The following is a 13879-nucleotide window of genomic DNA, read 5'->3' on the forward strand; positions in this document are numbered from 1 at the left end:
TCCTAGGAACATCCAGGTCTGGCAAGCACCACCCAACACCTACATGCAGGGAGAGACCAGAAGCCCCATGAGGCCTGCTCCTGGGAGCCTGAAGCACTGGTCTGGGGGGCAGGTGGACTGCGTACCAGTGAAGGCTGGGTTCCTCAGAATGCAGGGCTGACTCCAGCCCCGCCCACTGATGTTGGGCCTCCCTCCTGGGTCAGGGACAGTGCTGGGTGGGGCAGAGCCCGGTCAGGAGGGGCCCTACGGACTGGCTGGAGTGGCTCCTCCCCTTGTAAGGGGAGCCTGGGACATGCACGGCAGAGGGCTGTTTCTAGTGGCTGGGCTTGGGCTCTCCTGAGGCTGCAGTCAATGAAATAGACAAACCTGCTGGGTGGGTGATGGTGCCGTGGCTTCACGGCTCTCCAGGACGCCCGCCCGCGATGCTCGCAGGGAATCCCTCTTCAGTTTCCTCCGCTCTCGCTCCACCTGCCAAGATGCGAGTGAGAAGTCAGGGCTGGGCTTGGCTCTGGGTCTGGAGCAGAGCCGCCTTTTTTGAGAGGAGGCCGGTGTGAGGGTGGGGCAAGTGTAAGGGGCCAGCAGCCATGGGAAGCTGAACTGGGCTGAGGAGAGCACTTGCTGGGGCAGCCCTGAGTGCAAAGTGCTGCTGTGGCAGAGGACGTGGGGCCGGCCTCCCGAGCCTTTGAAGCAGGGCCAGCAAACCTTTTCCGTATAATATTAGGCGCTGTGGGCCATTCGATCTCTGTCACAACTACTGCAGTGTCTCCAAACAGCTTTATTTTCAGAAACGGGCAGTAGGCCGAATTTGGCCCCTAGGCTATAGTTTACTAACCCCTGCTCTGGGGGCTGCATGAGAAGTGGAGGTGCATGCCCAGTGGACCGGGGAGGGAGCTGAGGACAGGAGTCACCCACCTGCTCCAGGGTGGTCCGCAGCTGGGCATTGTGGTGCTGCAGTCGGCTTCGGTCAACCTCCAGCCGCGCCACCGCTCGCTGCAGGTGTTCAAGCCTCTGCTCCCAGAGCTGCTTCTCCTCCACCTCAGCACTCGGCTCAGTCTTCGCCTCCGAGACCTGAAGGAGAGACCTGTCAGTCTCACCCGGGCAGCCCCTCAGACAGGTGGGGAACAGATAGAGGGCAAAGGACTAACCTGGCAGGTCTGGGCTTCAGGGACCCAATTCCCAGGGGAAGGGGACAAGCCCCTGGACAGGCGCTCCCTCCTGGGCCATCTGTTCCCACCAGGCCCCCAGCTCACCTCTCCCAGCTGGGCGCCGGGGTCTCCTCTGGGCCCCCGTTCTGCTCGGCTGGTCAGGCCTGGGTTGTGGAGTCGCTCCTTCTCCAAAGCTTGTCTGCTGAGCTCCAACTCATCCTGGGGTGAGTCACACCATGATGACCTCATATCAAGACCCGCTCCGCCCTCCGTCTTCAACAATTTTCTCATCAGGTTATAGTCTTACTTTTCCTGGCACCTCTGAGCTATTCTAGTGGATAACTTTCATTTTACAGGTGGATAAAACAAAGGAGCAGAGAGGGATCTTCCCAAGGACACATGGTGGACTAGGGCTAAAACCTGTCTCATTTTATTTATTTTATTTTTATTTTTATTTTTTGGCCGCGCCGCGTGGCTTGTGGGATCTTAGTTCCCCAACCAGGGATTGAACCAGGGCCATGGCAGTGAGACCCTAACCACTAGGCCACCGGGGAACTCCTGTTTTAGCTCTCCCCTAAGCTAAGCGACAATTGGGAGCACTAGGTGTTGTGGAAAGAGCATGGACTCAGGAATCACATACAGCCGGGTATTGTGTCACCATGTATTGGCTATATGACTTGGGTCAAGACATGAGCTCTCTCCAAACCCCAATTACCTCGTTTGTAAAATGACCACAATGAGGACTTCCCTGGTGGTCCAGTGGTTAAGACTCCGCACTCCCAATGCAGGAGGCGTGGGTTTTATCCCTGGTCAGGGAACTAAGATCCCACATGCCGGGAGCCGCAGCCACACACACACACACAAAAAGACCACGTGAAGCGTAGATAAAGCTTCTGGGATTAAACCCCTTTAGATAAATGGGAAGACTAGTGCTAGATATCTTCTAGGCACCCTAGGGTTCATAAGTGGTAAAGGTCAAGAGGACAGACAGAGAAGAGGAATGGAAGGTACACGTGTGGGTGGAGGCTGTCTGGGAGAGAGAAGGAGCCTTAGTTGTACGAGGCCAGCCTGCTTAGGTCTAACCCTAGTTCTGCCCTTTACTAGCTGGATGACCTTGGACAGGTTACTTAACCTCTCTTAACTGCCATTCCTCAACTATAAAATGAAGATAATAACCATTCCTACTTCTCAGGGTTGTTGTAGAAGAAAGTGAGAGTAACAGTTCCTGGCATGTAAATTGCTTAAAGTAAAAAATGATGCTACTATATAAATGTCCATTGACAGATGAATGGATAAAGAAGAGGCAGTAAATAACAATGGAATGCTACTCAGCCATAAAAAAGAATGAAATAATGCCATTTGCAGCAACATGGATGGACCTAGAGATTATCATACTAAGTGAAGTAAGCCAGACAAAGACAAATATCATATGATATCAGTTATATGTGGAATCTAAAAAAAAAATGATACCAATGAATTTATTTACAAAACAGAAATAGACTCATGGACGTAGAAAACAAACTTACGGTTACCAAAGGGAAAAGGGGGAGGAGGGATAAATTAGGAATTTGGGATTAACATACACACACTACTATATATAAAGTAGATAAACAACAAGGACCTTCTTTATAGCACAGGAAACTGTATTCAACATTTTGTAATAACCTATAAGGGAAAAGAATCTGAAAAAGAATATATCTCCTTATATATATATAACTGAATCAACTGTACTTCGATTTTAAAAAATGATGCTACTGTGATGAAGGGCTGTTTCTGAAAGGTGTGCCCTTGAGTGTTCTGGGAACGGGAGGACCCTGACCTGAGCTTCGTTACTGAGTAAATACTGCTCAGTAACTCAAAAGTATGGACAGGAAGTGCCTTCCCACCCACCGACGTATCTGACTTTTTCTGTGCCCGTAAGAACAGGCCTGGACACAGGAAAGGAGTCCCACTTACTGAATGCCTTTTTCCTGTGCACTTTATTCACATTATCGCTTTTTGGACTCAAAATGGCTCTATGGGGCTGGTACTATCATTCTGTATTTTATCAATGAGAAAACCAAGAGTCAGAGAAGTAAACGCACTTACTTCAGGTCACACAGCTAATAACCTGCAGAACTGTATTTCAAATCCAAGAACTCGACTCCAAAGCTCATAAATGTAACCCCTTGTCTGCATATTGCCTTTTAACCAGAGCAGAGCTTTTGGGGCTCCCAGAAGGCAAGTCCCTGCAGGGTCGTGTGTCTGAATTGAGGGAGGAGGTTCTCTAGGGCTCACCTCAGGTCAAGGGACCAGGATATAGAGTCAACTTCCCAGGAAAAATGGGCTGGGTTCCTCTTGGCAAAAGAGATAATACTATGTCCAGTAGTCAGCCCAGCTTTCCTGATTGCCCACTCTGCAGACCTTGCGCTCAGTGCAGGGTGCAAAGATGACTGAGACGTGGCCGTGACCTGAGGCTAAAGGTTAGACCCTAAGGTCACTTCCTCTGTCACTCAACATCCCACCTAGAGGAGCCCACTTCTCCTGACTGCTGACAACTCCAGAGGCTCTGCCCCTAGCCTCAACCTCACGCTTTAACTTCGGATCACGTCAGCAGATCTGCCCACTGACGTGTCCGCTTGCTTGGCCCCATAGGAACCTCGCTCCGTTTCCAAACTGAACTCACTATTCCACCCCGCTTCCCCAAACCTGCCTTCATCCCAGTGAGCAGAAACCTGGGTCCTGCCTTTGATTTCTTTCTGTCTTTTCTTTACTCCCTTCATCTCTTGGGCAATCACCTGCTGGAAATCCTGTGAACCTCTAGGCCCACCCACGTGTCTCCATCCACACTTCCTATCTCAGGTCACCACCTGTCCACCGACTCCCATTACAGCCTCCTAGTCAGTCTCCCCAGGTCTACAGTTGCTCCCCCGGCAGCCTGAGCCATCTTTCTGAACTATATATCTGATCATGTCACTCCCCTGCCTCAAACCCTTCATCCACTTCCCACTGGTCACCCAGGTCCTTAACATGCTGACAAGCCCTAAATGATGGCCCCCTGCTGTCCTCTCTTCTCTTGCCAGAGCCTCTTCTCTGCCCCAGGCAGCCTGAACTCCCTCACAGATACTCCACGCTCTCTCCCCTCCTTCTTCCTCTCCCTCCCCCAACCTGTGCTTGGCTATTTCCTTACTGGTCCCTTAGATCTAACCTTAAACACCACTTCTACCAGGAAAGGTGGGGTGGTCCCTCCGGTGTGCTCAGAGCACACAAAACTTCACGTGTCAGGCACCAATCCTAATTAGGCACTGCATTATAATTGCTTTTCCACTAGACCGTCAGCTCTAGGAGGGCAGGGACTGGGGATGCCACATCTTCCCCCACAGCAATAGCACAGTAACCTGGATTCCACTGTGTTGAGGTGCTCGTGACCTCAGCTTTCTCACACCCTGAGGTGCAGACAGCCCCAGAGCCCAGGCGGACCGGGCTCTGCCCCAGCCCTTACCACCCACGGGGTGACTCACCTGCAGCCTCTGCTGTTCCGAGTCCCGCTCCAGGACAGAGGCTTGCAGGAACAGGGCTACCTCCTGCAGACTGCTGACGCTGGCCTTGCTCTGGGCCAGGGACAGCGCCAGGTCCTGGGCCTTCTCCCTCCACTCGATCTCCCTGGCCTCCGTCTGCCTCAGGGCCACCTGTAGTCGCTCCAGCTCCCGCTGCAGCCTGGGCCCTGAGGAATCAAGTGTGGAAGACGGCTCCTCCCTTGGGGAGGCCGTGTGGCTGGGGGGCGAGTCCTCCAGACCCTTCCTTGGCTGGGCCTCCCTCAGCTCCAGGATCTCCTCTTCCTTTTGGGCTAGAGCCCACCGTAGCTCCCTCAGGCTCTCATGAAGGCCCCTCGTCTCTTCCTCTTCTCTCTCGTGCCTCGGCTCCTGCTTCTCTTGGGTCGCATCCTCTTGGCCCTGCTGGGCCAGAGGCTTCTCCAGCAGCTGTCCCTGCCTCCTCCGGTGTCTCAGCTCTTCATCCCTCTGGGCAAGTGCCTCCTGGAGCTGCCGCACGGCCTCCTGGGGTCGGAGGTCCTGGTCCTCGATCTCACCTTCCCGCTTCCTCAGGGCCTCCTCCAGCTGCCGGGCTCGTGCCTGGCAGGAGTCCAGGGCAGCCTGCAAGGTGGCCGTGCTGGCCTCCAGGCTGCGGCTTAGCTCCGCCTGCCCAAGGAGATGCTGCTCTTTCTCCTGCAGGGCGGCCTGAGCCTTGCTGAGGGCCTCCTGCAGAGCCTCAGCCTGGCCCCAGGCAGCCTCCTCCCGACACTGGGAGGACTGGCCATCTGCCCGTAGGGCCTCCAGCTCCCGGTCCCGTTCCTGGAGCATCACCTCTGCCTGCAGCCAGCTGTCCCGCAGGGTCCTGGCCTCCGCCGCATGCTCCTGGGCCCGCTCGGCGCACTGCTGCTGGAGGGCCAGCAGAGCCTTCTCCTGCTCCCGAGACTCAGCCCTTAGGTCACCCAGCACCTCCTCCAGGGCCTGGACCCGCTGTCCCTCCACCGCCAGCTCTTGCTGGAGCCTCCGCGCGTGTTCCTTGTGGTCCTCAAGCTCAGCCTGGCACTCCTTCAGTGTGGCGCGGGCCTGCTCCAGAGCTCGCTGCAGTGAGCCCGCCTGTTCCTTCGCGTTCCCCTCCTGGCCCTGGGCCTCCTGCTGCTGCTGCTGCAGGGCCTTGAGCTCCCGGGCACTCCGGGCCAGCGCCCTCTGGGCCTCGTCCAGCTGGCCCTGAAGTGCCTGCTCTTTCAGCTGCCCCTGCTCCCTGGCTTCCTGCAGGTGCCGCTGCAGGACCACTACCTCCTGCTCCCGCTGGGTCAGGAGTAGGCTGGTCTCACCCACCTTCCTGTGTAGGCCCTGCAGCTGCTGCTCCAGCTGGTCCTTGCGCTCCTGAAGTTCCTGGACACGCTCCTGCTGGCATTCCAACTCCTTCTCCTTATCACGCAGGATCAGCTTCATGTGCTCCAGGCTCCCTCGCTGAGCTTTACTCTGGCCCTTCCCTTCCTCTGCCCGCTCCTGCATCAGCTGCCTCTGAGAGGCCAGCTCCCGGCCTCGTTCTCTCAGGGACAGCTTGATCTGCTCCAGGTCCTCCTCCAGGATCTTGGTCTGCAGGGTCCTCTGATCTTCCAGGACCTGAATCCTTTCCTTCAGCAGCACCATCTCCTGCTCCCTCCTCTCCAGGTCCTGGGTCAGATGCTCTTTCTGCCTCTGCAGCTCCTTGACCTGGTCTTGCTGGGACACCACCTCCTGGTCCTTCTCCTGGAGCTCTCTTGCCAGGAGGGTGCTCTGGCTCTCCAGCTCCTGGATCTGGCTGCCCTGCACCTGCAGCTCCTGGCTCCTTTCCTCTAGGTCCAGTGTAAGGTGGGTCAGAGCCACCCTCTGCATTTCCCTCTGGCCCTCCAGCTCCTCGATCGCCTTTTGCTGGCATTCTACTTTGTGATGGTTTTCCTCTAGCTCCAGGGCCAGGCGTTCCATTGTAACCAGCTGCTTCTTCAGGTCCTGAATCTGTCCTTTCTGGGACTCAATCACTTGGGCCTTCTTCTCAAGTTCCAGAAGCTGATGCTCCAAGATGTTCCTCTGCGCCTCCTGGTCCTTCTCAAGCTCCTTGATCTGCTCCCTCTGCAGAGTCAGCTTCTGCTCTTGCTCCTGGACGGCCGTGGGCAGATGCTCTAGAACAGACCTACCCTCCTCCAGCTCCCGAAGCTGTTCTCGCTGCACATCCACCTCTTGGGTCCTCTTCTTCAGGTCCAGAGACAGCACTTCCAAAGCAGCCTTTTGCATTTCCCGTTGCTTCTCCAGCGCCTGGATTTTTCCCTGCAGAGTCTCCACCTCCTCTTCTCTTTCAGACAGGGTCTGGGCCAGGCGAGCCAGATTCTCCTGCAAAGCCTTCCCCTGGGCCACCTTCAGCTTGCCCTGCTCCTGCAGGGCCTGGGCTCGCTCGCGCTCACTCTCCACCTCCTCGTTTTTCAGTTTCAGTGCTGAGCGCGCAGTTCTCAGCTCTTCCTCCAGGACCCCAGCAGCGCTTGCCTGAGCCCTGGCTTCTGCCACAGATGCTTGGAGATGTTCCACCTGGGCAGTCAGGTTCTCCTTGGCTGCCTGCAGTAACTCTCGCTCATTCTGGAAAACAAGATGCAAAACCACCTTAAACTATACTTCCCTGAAACTGTCACTCCAACACCGGCCCTTCCTTTCCTTCCTCTGTGGCACCAGCATTGCCAAGGATTTGGGCAAAAGGAACTGGGTGTTCCACTTAGGCTGATCCTGTACAAGAACATCCCTACCACACCCCTGGGCTCTGCTATGCTCAGCGGGGAAAACCTGGTGCAAATGAGTCATCCCAGACGCTAGTCCTTCAGGGCAAGGGACGAAAATCTCAACCTCAGTTCAGAAAAAGTAATTAAAGGAGGATTCACTAGGGTCTTAACAATGGCCCTCAGGGATGTGGGGAGAGCCAGAGAAACAGAGACACTGCTGAAGGAAGCCGGGCACTACATATGGATGGGGTACGACCGTGGGCCAGGATGGGCTCGATCCTGGGCCCTGAGGGACTACTCCTGAAGCAACCCCTCCCCCAAACGAGAAACACCTTACCTGGGCTTCTATTCCCTGGAGCTCTGCTTGCCGTAGGCGACTCTGGAAGGATGTCACAGTTTCACGTAGCTCCGTCAGCTCAGACTCTAGGGAGTTCTGTTTTCCTTCCCACTTGGATTTCTCTTTGGGAAGAGAGGTAGTGGAGGAAGAACCATGATTGGAGGAAAAGAGGGATGCAGAGGCAGATGGAAGATGGGGAATACAATCAAAGGAGGAAAAGGCCGAGAAGGAGAGAATTACATCCAGTTTCATAGAGGCATCACCCATCTGCCAGCTGCTCCTGTCTGTCTAGGCTCCCTGCTGCTTCCAGACTCGTGTCTGCATCTGCTGCCCAGCTCCAGCAGTGCCTGACAATCATCCCAACACTTCCCATCCCGATCACACAGATTCTCAACCTTGGATTCAGACAGACAGGGTTGAGCTAGATGATGCTGGAGGTCCTTTCCAGTCCCTAATTCTATGATTTCGCAGAGGTTCCTAGAGACCAGGGTTGCTCTGCTGGGTGCCCTCCATTTCTGCAAAATGCACCGGAACCCAACTGTATGTGTGTGGCTCTCAGGGAGCCGTTCGGGATACTTTTAAGACCCAGACCCACTCCCCACGTTGTCTTCTTCCCTTCTACAGTTGAGCCTTGAGTCGCAAGACCCTCCCCTCTCCTTTCCTTTCCTAGTAGTCACCACCCTTCCTAGCCCTTGGCTGTGGCACAGATAGTTTCCCCCCAGATTCCCCCCTCTTCCTATCTCCCAAACAAGCCCATAATCCTTCTGCTGTCAAAGGTTAATCATTTGAGAACACAGTTGGAGATAAAATAAGTAACACTGATAAATGATGAAAGACATAGAATTTTACAGTGTTCTTATAGACCTGACCTTAGGTTGCCAGTTTTTAAATCTTCACAGAAAAAACAGAAGCCTAGCTAGCAACTTCCCTCAGTTCACCAAATCTGTTCCTCCAAATCCCTTCTTCCAGGACGGCTCTCAAAGGCCAAGCAAAGTACAAAAAATACTTCACGGGGGTCATCGCCCCTTTGGAGACGTCTCTAGGTAAATCTCACAGTTGTGGGTAAGCAGTAAGGAGTGGCTCCCAGGCCTGATCCCACCCCTCTGGGCTTCCTGCCTTTCCTCTTTCTTCTCCCCCAAACCCACCCCTGCCTTAAGCTTCTCACCTTCCTGGTTCTGGGAGAGCTGTCTCTGCAGAGCCTGCAACTCTGTGTGGATCTGGTTCTTCTCAGCCTCTGTATCAGTGAGACGCTGTTCCAGCTTCCGGGCCTGATCCCTCAGATCATCCTGGGAAAGAAAGGGTCCCTCAGCCTCTGTCAGGGTCTGCCATCATGGACCTACTCTCAGATTGCTGGGTTATTTACCTCTGAACTCATGTGCATTTGGCTCCTGGAAGGAATGACAGGCTCTGTCTGCTCCAACTGGCTGGAGCCTAGGTTCCCCTTCTGACTTGTCTGTCTTTTTTTTTTTTTTTTTTTAACTTTTTCTTTGGGGGGGGGTTATTTATTTATGGCTGTGTTGGGTCTTCGCTTCTGTGCGAGGGCTTTCTCCAGTTGTGGCAAGTGGGGGCCACTCTTCATCGCGGTGCGCGGGCCTCTCATTATCGCGGCCTCTCTTGTTGCGGAGCACAGGCTCCAGACGCGCAGGCTCAGCAATTGTGGCTCACGGGCCCAGTTGCTCCGCGGCATGTGGGATCTTCCCAGACCAGGGCCCGAACCCGGGTCCCCTGCATTGGCAGGCAGATTCTCAACCACTGCGCCACCGGGGAAGTCCTGACTTGTCTGTCTTTGAAACAGAACTCCTGCTGAAGTCTTAGCCCAGGGTCACCTCTCCTCTTCCCAAACTCCTACTTCAAAGCTTAGCTCAAAGGTCACTGCTTCCCTCCTTCTGACCTTCCCAATTGTCCCTTCCTCCTATTATTATCATGTACATCTGTTATTGATCCAATTATTTCTATCAGTTCTGCTTTATCTTAGGATGCAGTCTGGTTGCTCAGCCCTGTCACAAGCCTTCTTGAGGGCAGAGACCAGGTCTTTCTCCTTTTTGTATGCCCAGCTCAGAGTGGCTGGCATATAGGTGACACTCAATTTTTACTGACTGAGGGGTTCACTGTGAGGTGGAATTTGGGGGACATTTAGTTCAATCTTAGGCCTAGAATGTTCCTATAAACAGCAACCTCAAATCTCAGTGATCCCCAATTTGTCAGGTTTTTCTTGGAGGTCTTGGCACCAAGAACAATTCATGGCTGAGAGGAAAATGATGCAAAACAGTATCACAGATCTATACAGAGTATCACGGTTTACAGGGCTCACTCGAGTCCCTCACTCATTTATTCCTCACAGCCCTGTGAGGCAGGCACGATTTGCCTTACTTTACTAGTGAAACCAAGGCCCAGGAAGCCAAATGCTTCATTCACAGTTGCCGGGTAGTAAGTGATAGAGGTGGAACTCATCCCAACTTTACGTCATAAATAAAACAGGTCAAAGTGCTTCACAAGTCTTTTTCGGCGTAGGTGAAGAGCCTGAGGAAGGAGAACAGAGACACATACCCGGGCCCGCTGCGTCTTCCACAGGTCTTGGTGAAGCTTCTGGAGGGCAGATGCCACCGCCTCAGCTGAGAGAGCCGTCTGGAGGGGCCATCTCTTAAAGAGGATCCTAGCTCCATTCTGGTCTGAAAAAATGAGGAAAGACCTCCTGACCTGGCTGCACTATGAAAAGAAACAGCCATACCTCCCAGACCTGGCCTTGACCTTCCCACCCATCCCTCTTCTCCTCAAAGAACCCCTTCTCAGCAGTTTGTTCATCATGCCCTGTCTGCATACCTACGTGCCAGGCACTGTGATGTGCACTAGAAAATGCTAGCTATCATTTGTTAGGCATTTAATAAGTGCCAGGAACTGTGTGAACAATTTTATTTGTCATCTCATTAACTCCTTAAAAATATCCCAAGAGGTAAGTACTTTTTCTAAAAAAAATTAATTTATTCATTTTTGGCTGCGTTGGGTCTTCGTTGCTGCGCTCGGGCTTTCTCTAGTTGCGGATGGAGGGGGCTGCTCTTCGTTGCAGTGTGCGGGCTTCTCATTGTGGTGGCTTCTCTTGTTGCGGAGCACGGGCTCTAGGCGCGTGGGCTTCAGTAGTCGTGGCACACGGGCTCAGTAGTTGTGGCTCGCAGGCTCCAGAGCACAGGCTCAGTAGTTGTGGCACACGGGCTTAGTTGCTCCGCGGCATGTGGGATCTTCCTGGACCAGGGATCGAACCCGTGTCCCCTGCATTGGCAGGTGGATTCTTAACCACTGCGCCACCAGGGAAGTCCCGGTAAGTACTTTTAACACCCTCATTTTATAGTTGAGAAAATCAAATTCAAAGAGGAGAGGTGACTTGCCCAAGGACACACATCTAGCAAATGGCCAAGCTGGGGTTCAAACTCCGATTGAATTAATCCCAGAGTCTGTGGCCTTGGCCTTGATGAGTATTGCCTAAGGAACTGCATTCCCTTTCCTTCTCCCCTGGGAGCTAGGCCTGGCTTTGACCAAAGGGCTGAGTTCCTGGGTGGCTGCCTCACCTGGCTCAGGGCCCCAGAGGGAGGAAGCCGAGTCTCCCCCACCACTCAGCTCAAGCCCGCTCTCATAAGGAGACCCCAGGGCCTGCTGCAAGACAGAACAGAGGCTGGCCAGCTGGACCTGGGCCTGGTGCCCAGGCTGCTGTCCCACTGACAGGGCCTCCAGCTGGCTCTCCGTGTTGCGCAGTCGCAGCTGTAGTTGGGCTGCCTTGGTTTCCTGGGTCCACAAGGAAGCTTGTAGCTGCTGTTCTGTTACTCGAGCTGCCTCTAGCTCCTCCAGCAGCTGTGCTTCCTGGGACAGAAAGTCAGCCTCCTTTTCCTTCACCTCCTGCTTCAGTAATTCCACCTGCCAGAGGGGAAGTATGGTCACTCTGAGCAGGGAATTGATATCCTCTCCCCAGACCCTCCCGGGCCTGACCCCACTCAATCCCTGTGCAAACCTTGACTGGGGCTGGGAGGATTTCAGTAGGCTCAGCTCTCCAGCAGGAAGGGAGGGCTCCGGAATGAGTGTAACCCTAGGTCTGACCTACATGCCCACCTACAGACTCCTGACACATGGGCCTGGCCTATGCAAATGGGCTTTGGCCCTGGTCCCCCTGGCAACTATGCCAGCTCCCTGCCATGATTAGAAATCTGCCTGAAACGCTGACACTGAGCCTAAAAAGACCAGTCACAATAATAATGGCTACCATTTATTGAATGCTTACTGTGTTCCTGACACTTTATATATTCCTATAATGATTAAGAATTATCATCCTTGTTTTATGGTTGAATAAAGTGATGTTCACACAACCAGGAAGCTGTAGAGCTGGGAATCACACCCAGGACCGTCTAACAAGCAGACCTGGGTCCTCATCTGCCGCAGTCTACGTCTAGCTCTTACTCCCTCATTATTCTCCTCCCGGTTCCATCTTTCCTCTGTGCACAAGGTCTGGGGTCCTGCTGTGAGCAGACCGAGTCCCTGGAAGCAAGAGGCTGCCACTGACCCGATCTGGAGTAATACTTGTTCCCCCTGCTGTGTCTTGCCAGGCAGGCCAGGCACACTTGGCAGTGGCTGGGCTTGAACCAGGCCTGCGTGAGCTCTGCCCCTCTGGGCACTGTGTTCTGGGCCATCAGGTTCCCCACAGGGTCCGTTCTCAACTCTGGGTCAGGTTCCCAAGCCCCACCCAGCCCGGTCCTGGCTTCCCCCTCCTGCTGGGGCTGCTGAGGTCCCAGCGTGACTGAGCAATCACCTGCCGACTCCACAAGCAGGTTTCTACCAAGGAAGAGGGCTCTTAGTGGGGTGGAAAATACCTGGGCGCTGAGCTCTTTCTGCCCTGCCTGGGCCTCCTGCATGTCCTGGCGCAAGGAGCTCAGCTCTTGCTGTCGAACAGAGTCAGCCTCTTGTAAAACAAGGAGTCTCTGTTCCTTTTCCGCCAGCGACAGAGTCAGGCTAAAAAGAGAGGGTTCAGAGGGCTGAGCCATTCTCTCAGGGAATGAAGAACTACCTTCTCATCTGACTGCTCTAACACAGCATTAATAATTAATAGAAACAGTGATGATAATGATTCCAGTATAACAATAAAAGCCTCCATATACTGAGTACCTACTAAGTGCTCCTAGGTCCTTCATGCATATAATATTTCATTTCAACTTCACAGTTTATTCTTCTCTGGCAAATTCCAGAAATATCTATACAATACCTCAAATTCAACATGTCCAATTCTTCCCATCCCCTCTGCACCTCCCCTCACACCAGTCACCCCTACTATGTTCCCCAGCTCACTGAATGGCACCTCCATTCACCCTGAGAAGTCTTGACCACATCACAGCATCCTCCCCTCATCCCACCTGAGTCCACTCTAAGACTACAAATAACTGATTCCAACTCCCCTAACACCCCTTAAACCCCTTCCCTCCTCCCCTTCCCTCCGACCCTACCTCGGTTCAGCTTTGGTTCTCTTAATCTGGACAATTGTACCAGTCTCCTACCTTGTCTTCCTGCCTCTAGTTTCATCAACAAAAGGATTTCTCCCTCCTCAGACTCCAGGTAACATAATCTGCAATACTTTCCTTTGGGGGTTATTTGATTAACGTCTTCCCCACAAAACTATAAATTCTACTGAGGCAGAGACTCTACTGTCTTAATATATACCCAACCCCTGGCATAGTGTCTGGTGCGTGCTACGTGTTCTCTAAATATCTGCTAAATGAATGAAGCATGAACTTTGGAGACAAGGACCATGCCCTCTCCACACAGCTACCTGTACAACCCAGAGCTGGAGATGTGAGAGGTTAGGTGACCTGAGCAAACTGTCAACCTCACAGTGACCCCTGGATCCAGACAGGCAAAAGCCAACTCCATGGCCTGTCTAGCCTACCTGGCTTTCTCTCTCTCCAGCTCCTTCTGAATTCGGCTACACTCTTGAGCCTCTCTCAGCTTCTCCTGAACCTCCTGGTCCACCAGCCTCTGGGAGTCTTCCTTGGAAACCAGCTGAGACTTCAAGTCCTCCACCTGGAAAGTCAAGGGCATGAGGACCAAGGGCAGGAAGGTTGGTGGGAGGATGCGTCTCACCTAGGGCTTTAGGGTCCTTCAAGGTTTACCAGA

General features: G+C 53.6%; 1 protein-coding gene across 7 annotated transcripts in view; it reads right to left on the reverse strand.

Moving 5' to 3' along the window:
* CEP250 (centrosomal protein 250) overlaps positions 1 to 13879 on the reverse strand; it is a 50053-nt gene that overhangs the window by 3456 nt on the left and 32718 nt on the right. For all 7 annotated transcript variants that reach the window (XM_068565440.1, XM_068565442.1, XM_068565441.1 and 4 more), the window contains 10 exons: positions 13653 to 13786; positions 12586 to 12724; positions 11296 to 11638; positions 10283 to 10404; positions 8901 to 9021; positions 7736 to 7857; positions 4646 to 7261; positions 1251 to 1364; positions 913 to 1068; positions 367 to 468 (listed from right to left, as the gene is read on the reverse strand). In XM_068565440.1, coding sequence (XP_068421541.1) covers positions 367 to 468; positions 913 to 1068; positions 1251 to 1364; positions 4646 to 7261; positions 7736 to 7857; positions 8901 to 9021; positions 10283 to 10404; positions 11296 to 11638; positions 12586 to 12724; positions 13653 to 13786 — 3969 coding nt within the window. The remainder of the gene's footprint in view (positions 1 to 366; positions 469 to 912; positions 1069 to 1250; positions 1365 to 4645; positions 7262 to 7735; positions 7858 to 8900; positions 9022 to 10282; positions 10405 to 11295; positions 11639 to 12585; positions 12725 to 13652; positions 13787 to 13879) is intronic.

This window comes from Eschrichtius robustus, chromosome 16 (assembly GCF_028021215.1).
Source record: "Eschrichtius robustus isolate mEscRob2 chromosome 16, mEscRob2.pri, whole genome shotgun sequence".
NCBI lineage: Eukaryota > Metazoa > Chordata > Mammalia > Artiodactyla > Eschrichtiidae > Eschrichtius > Eschrichtius robustus.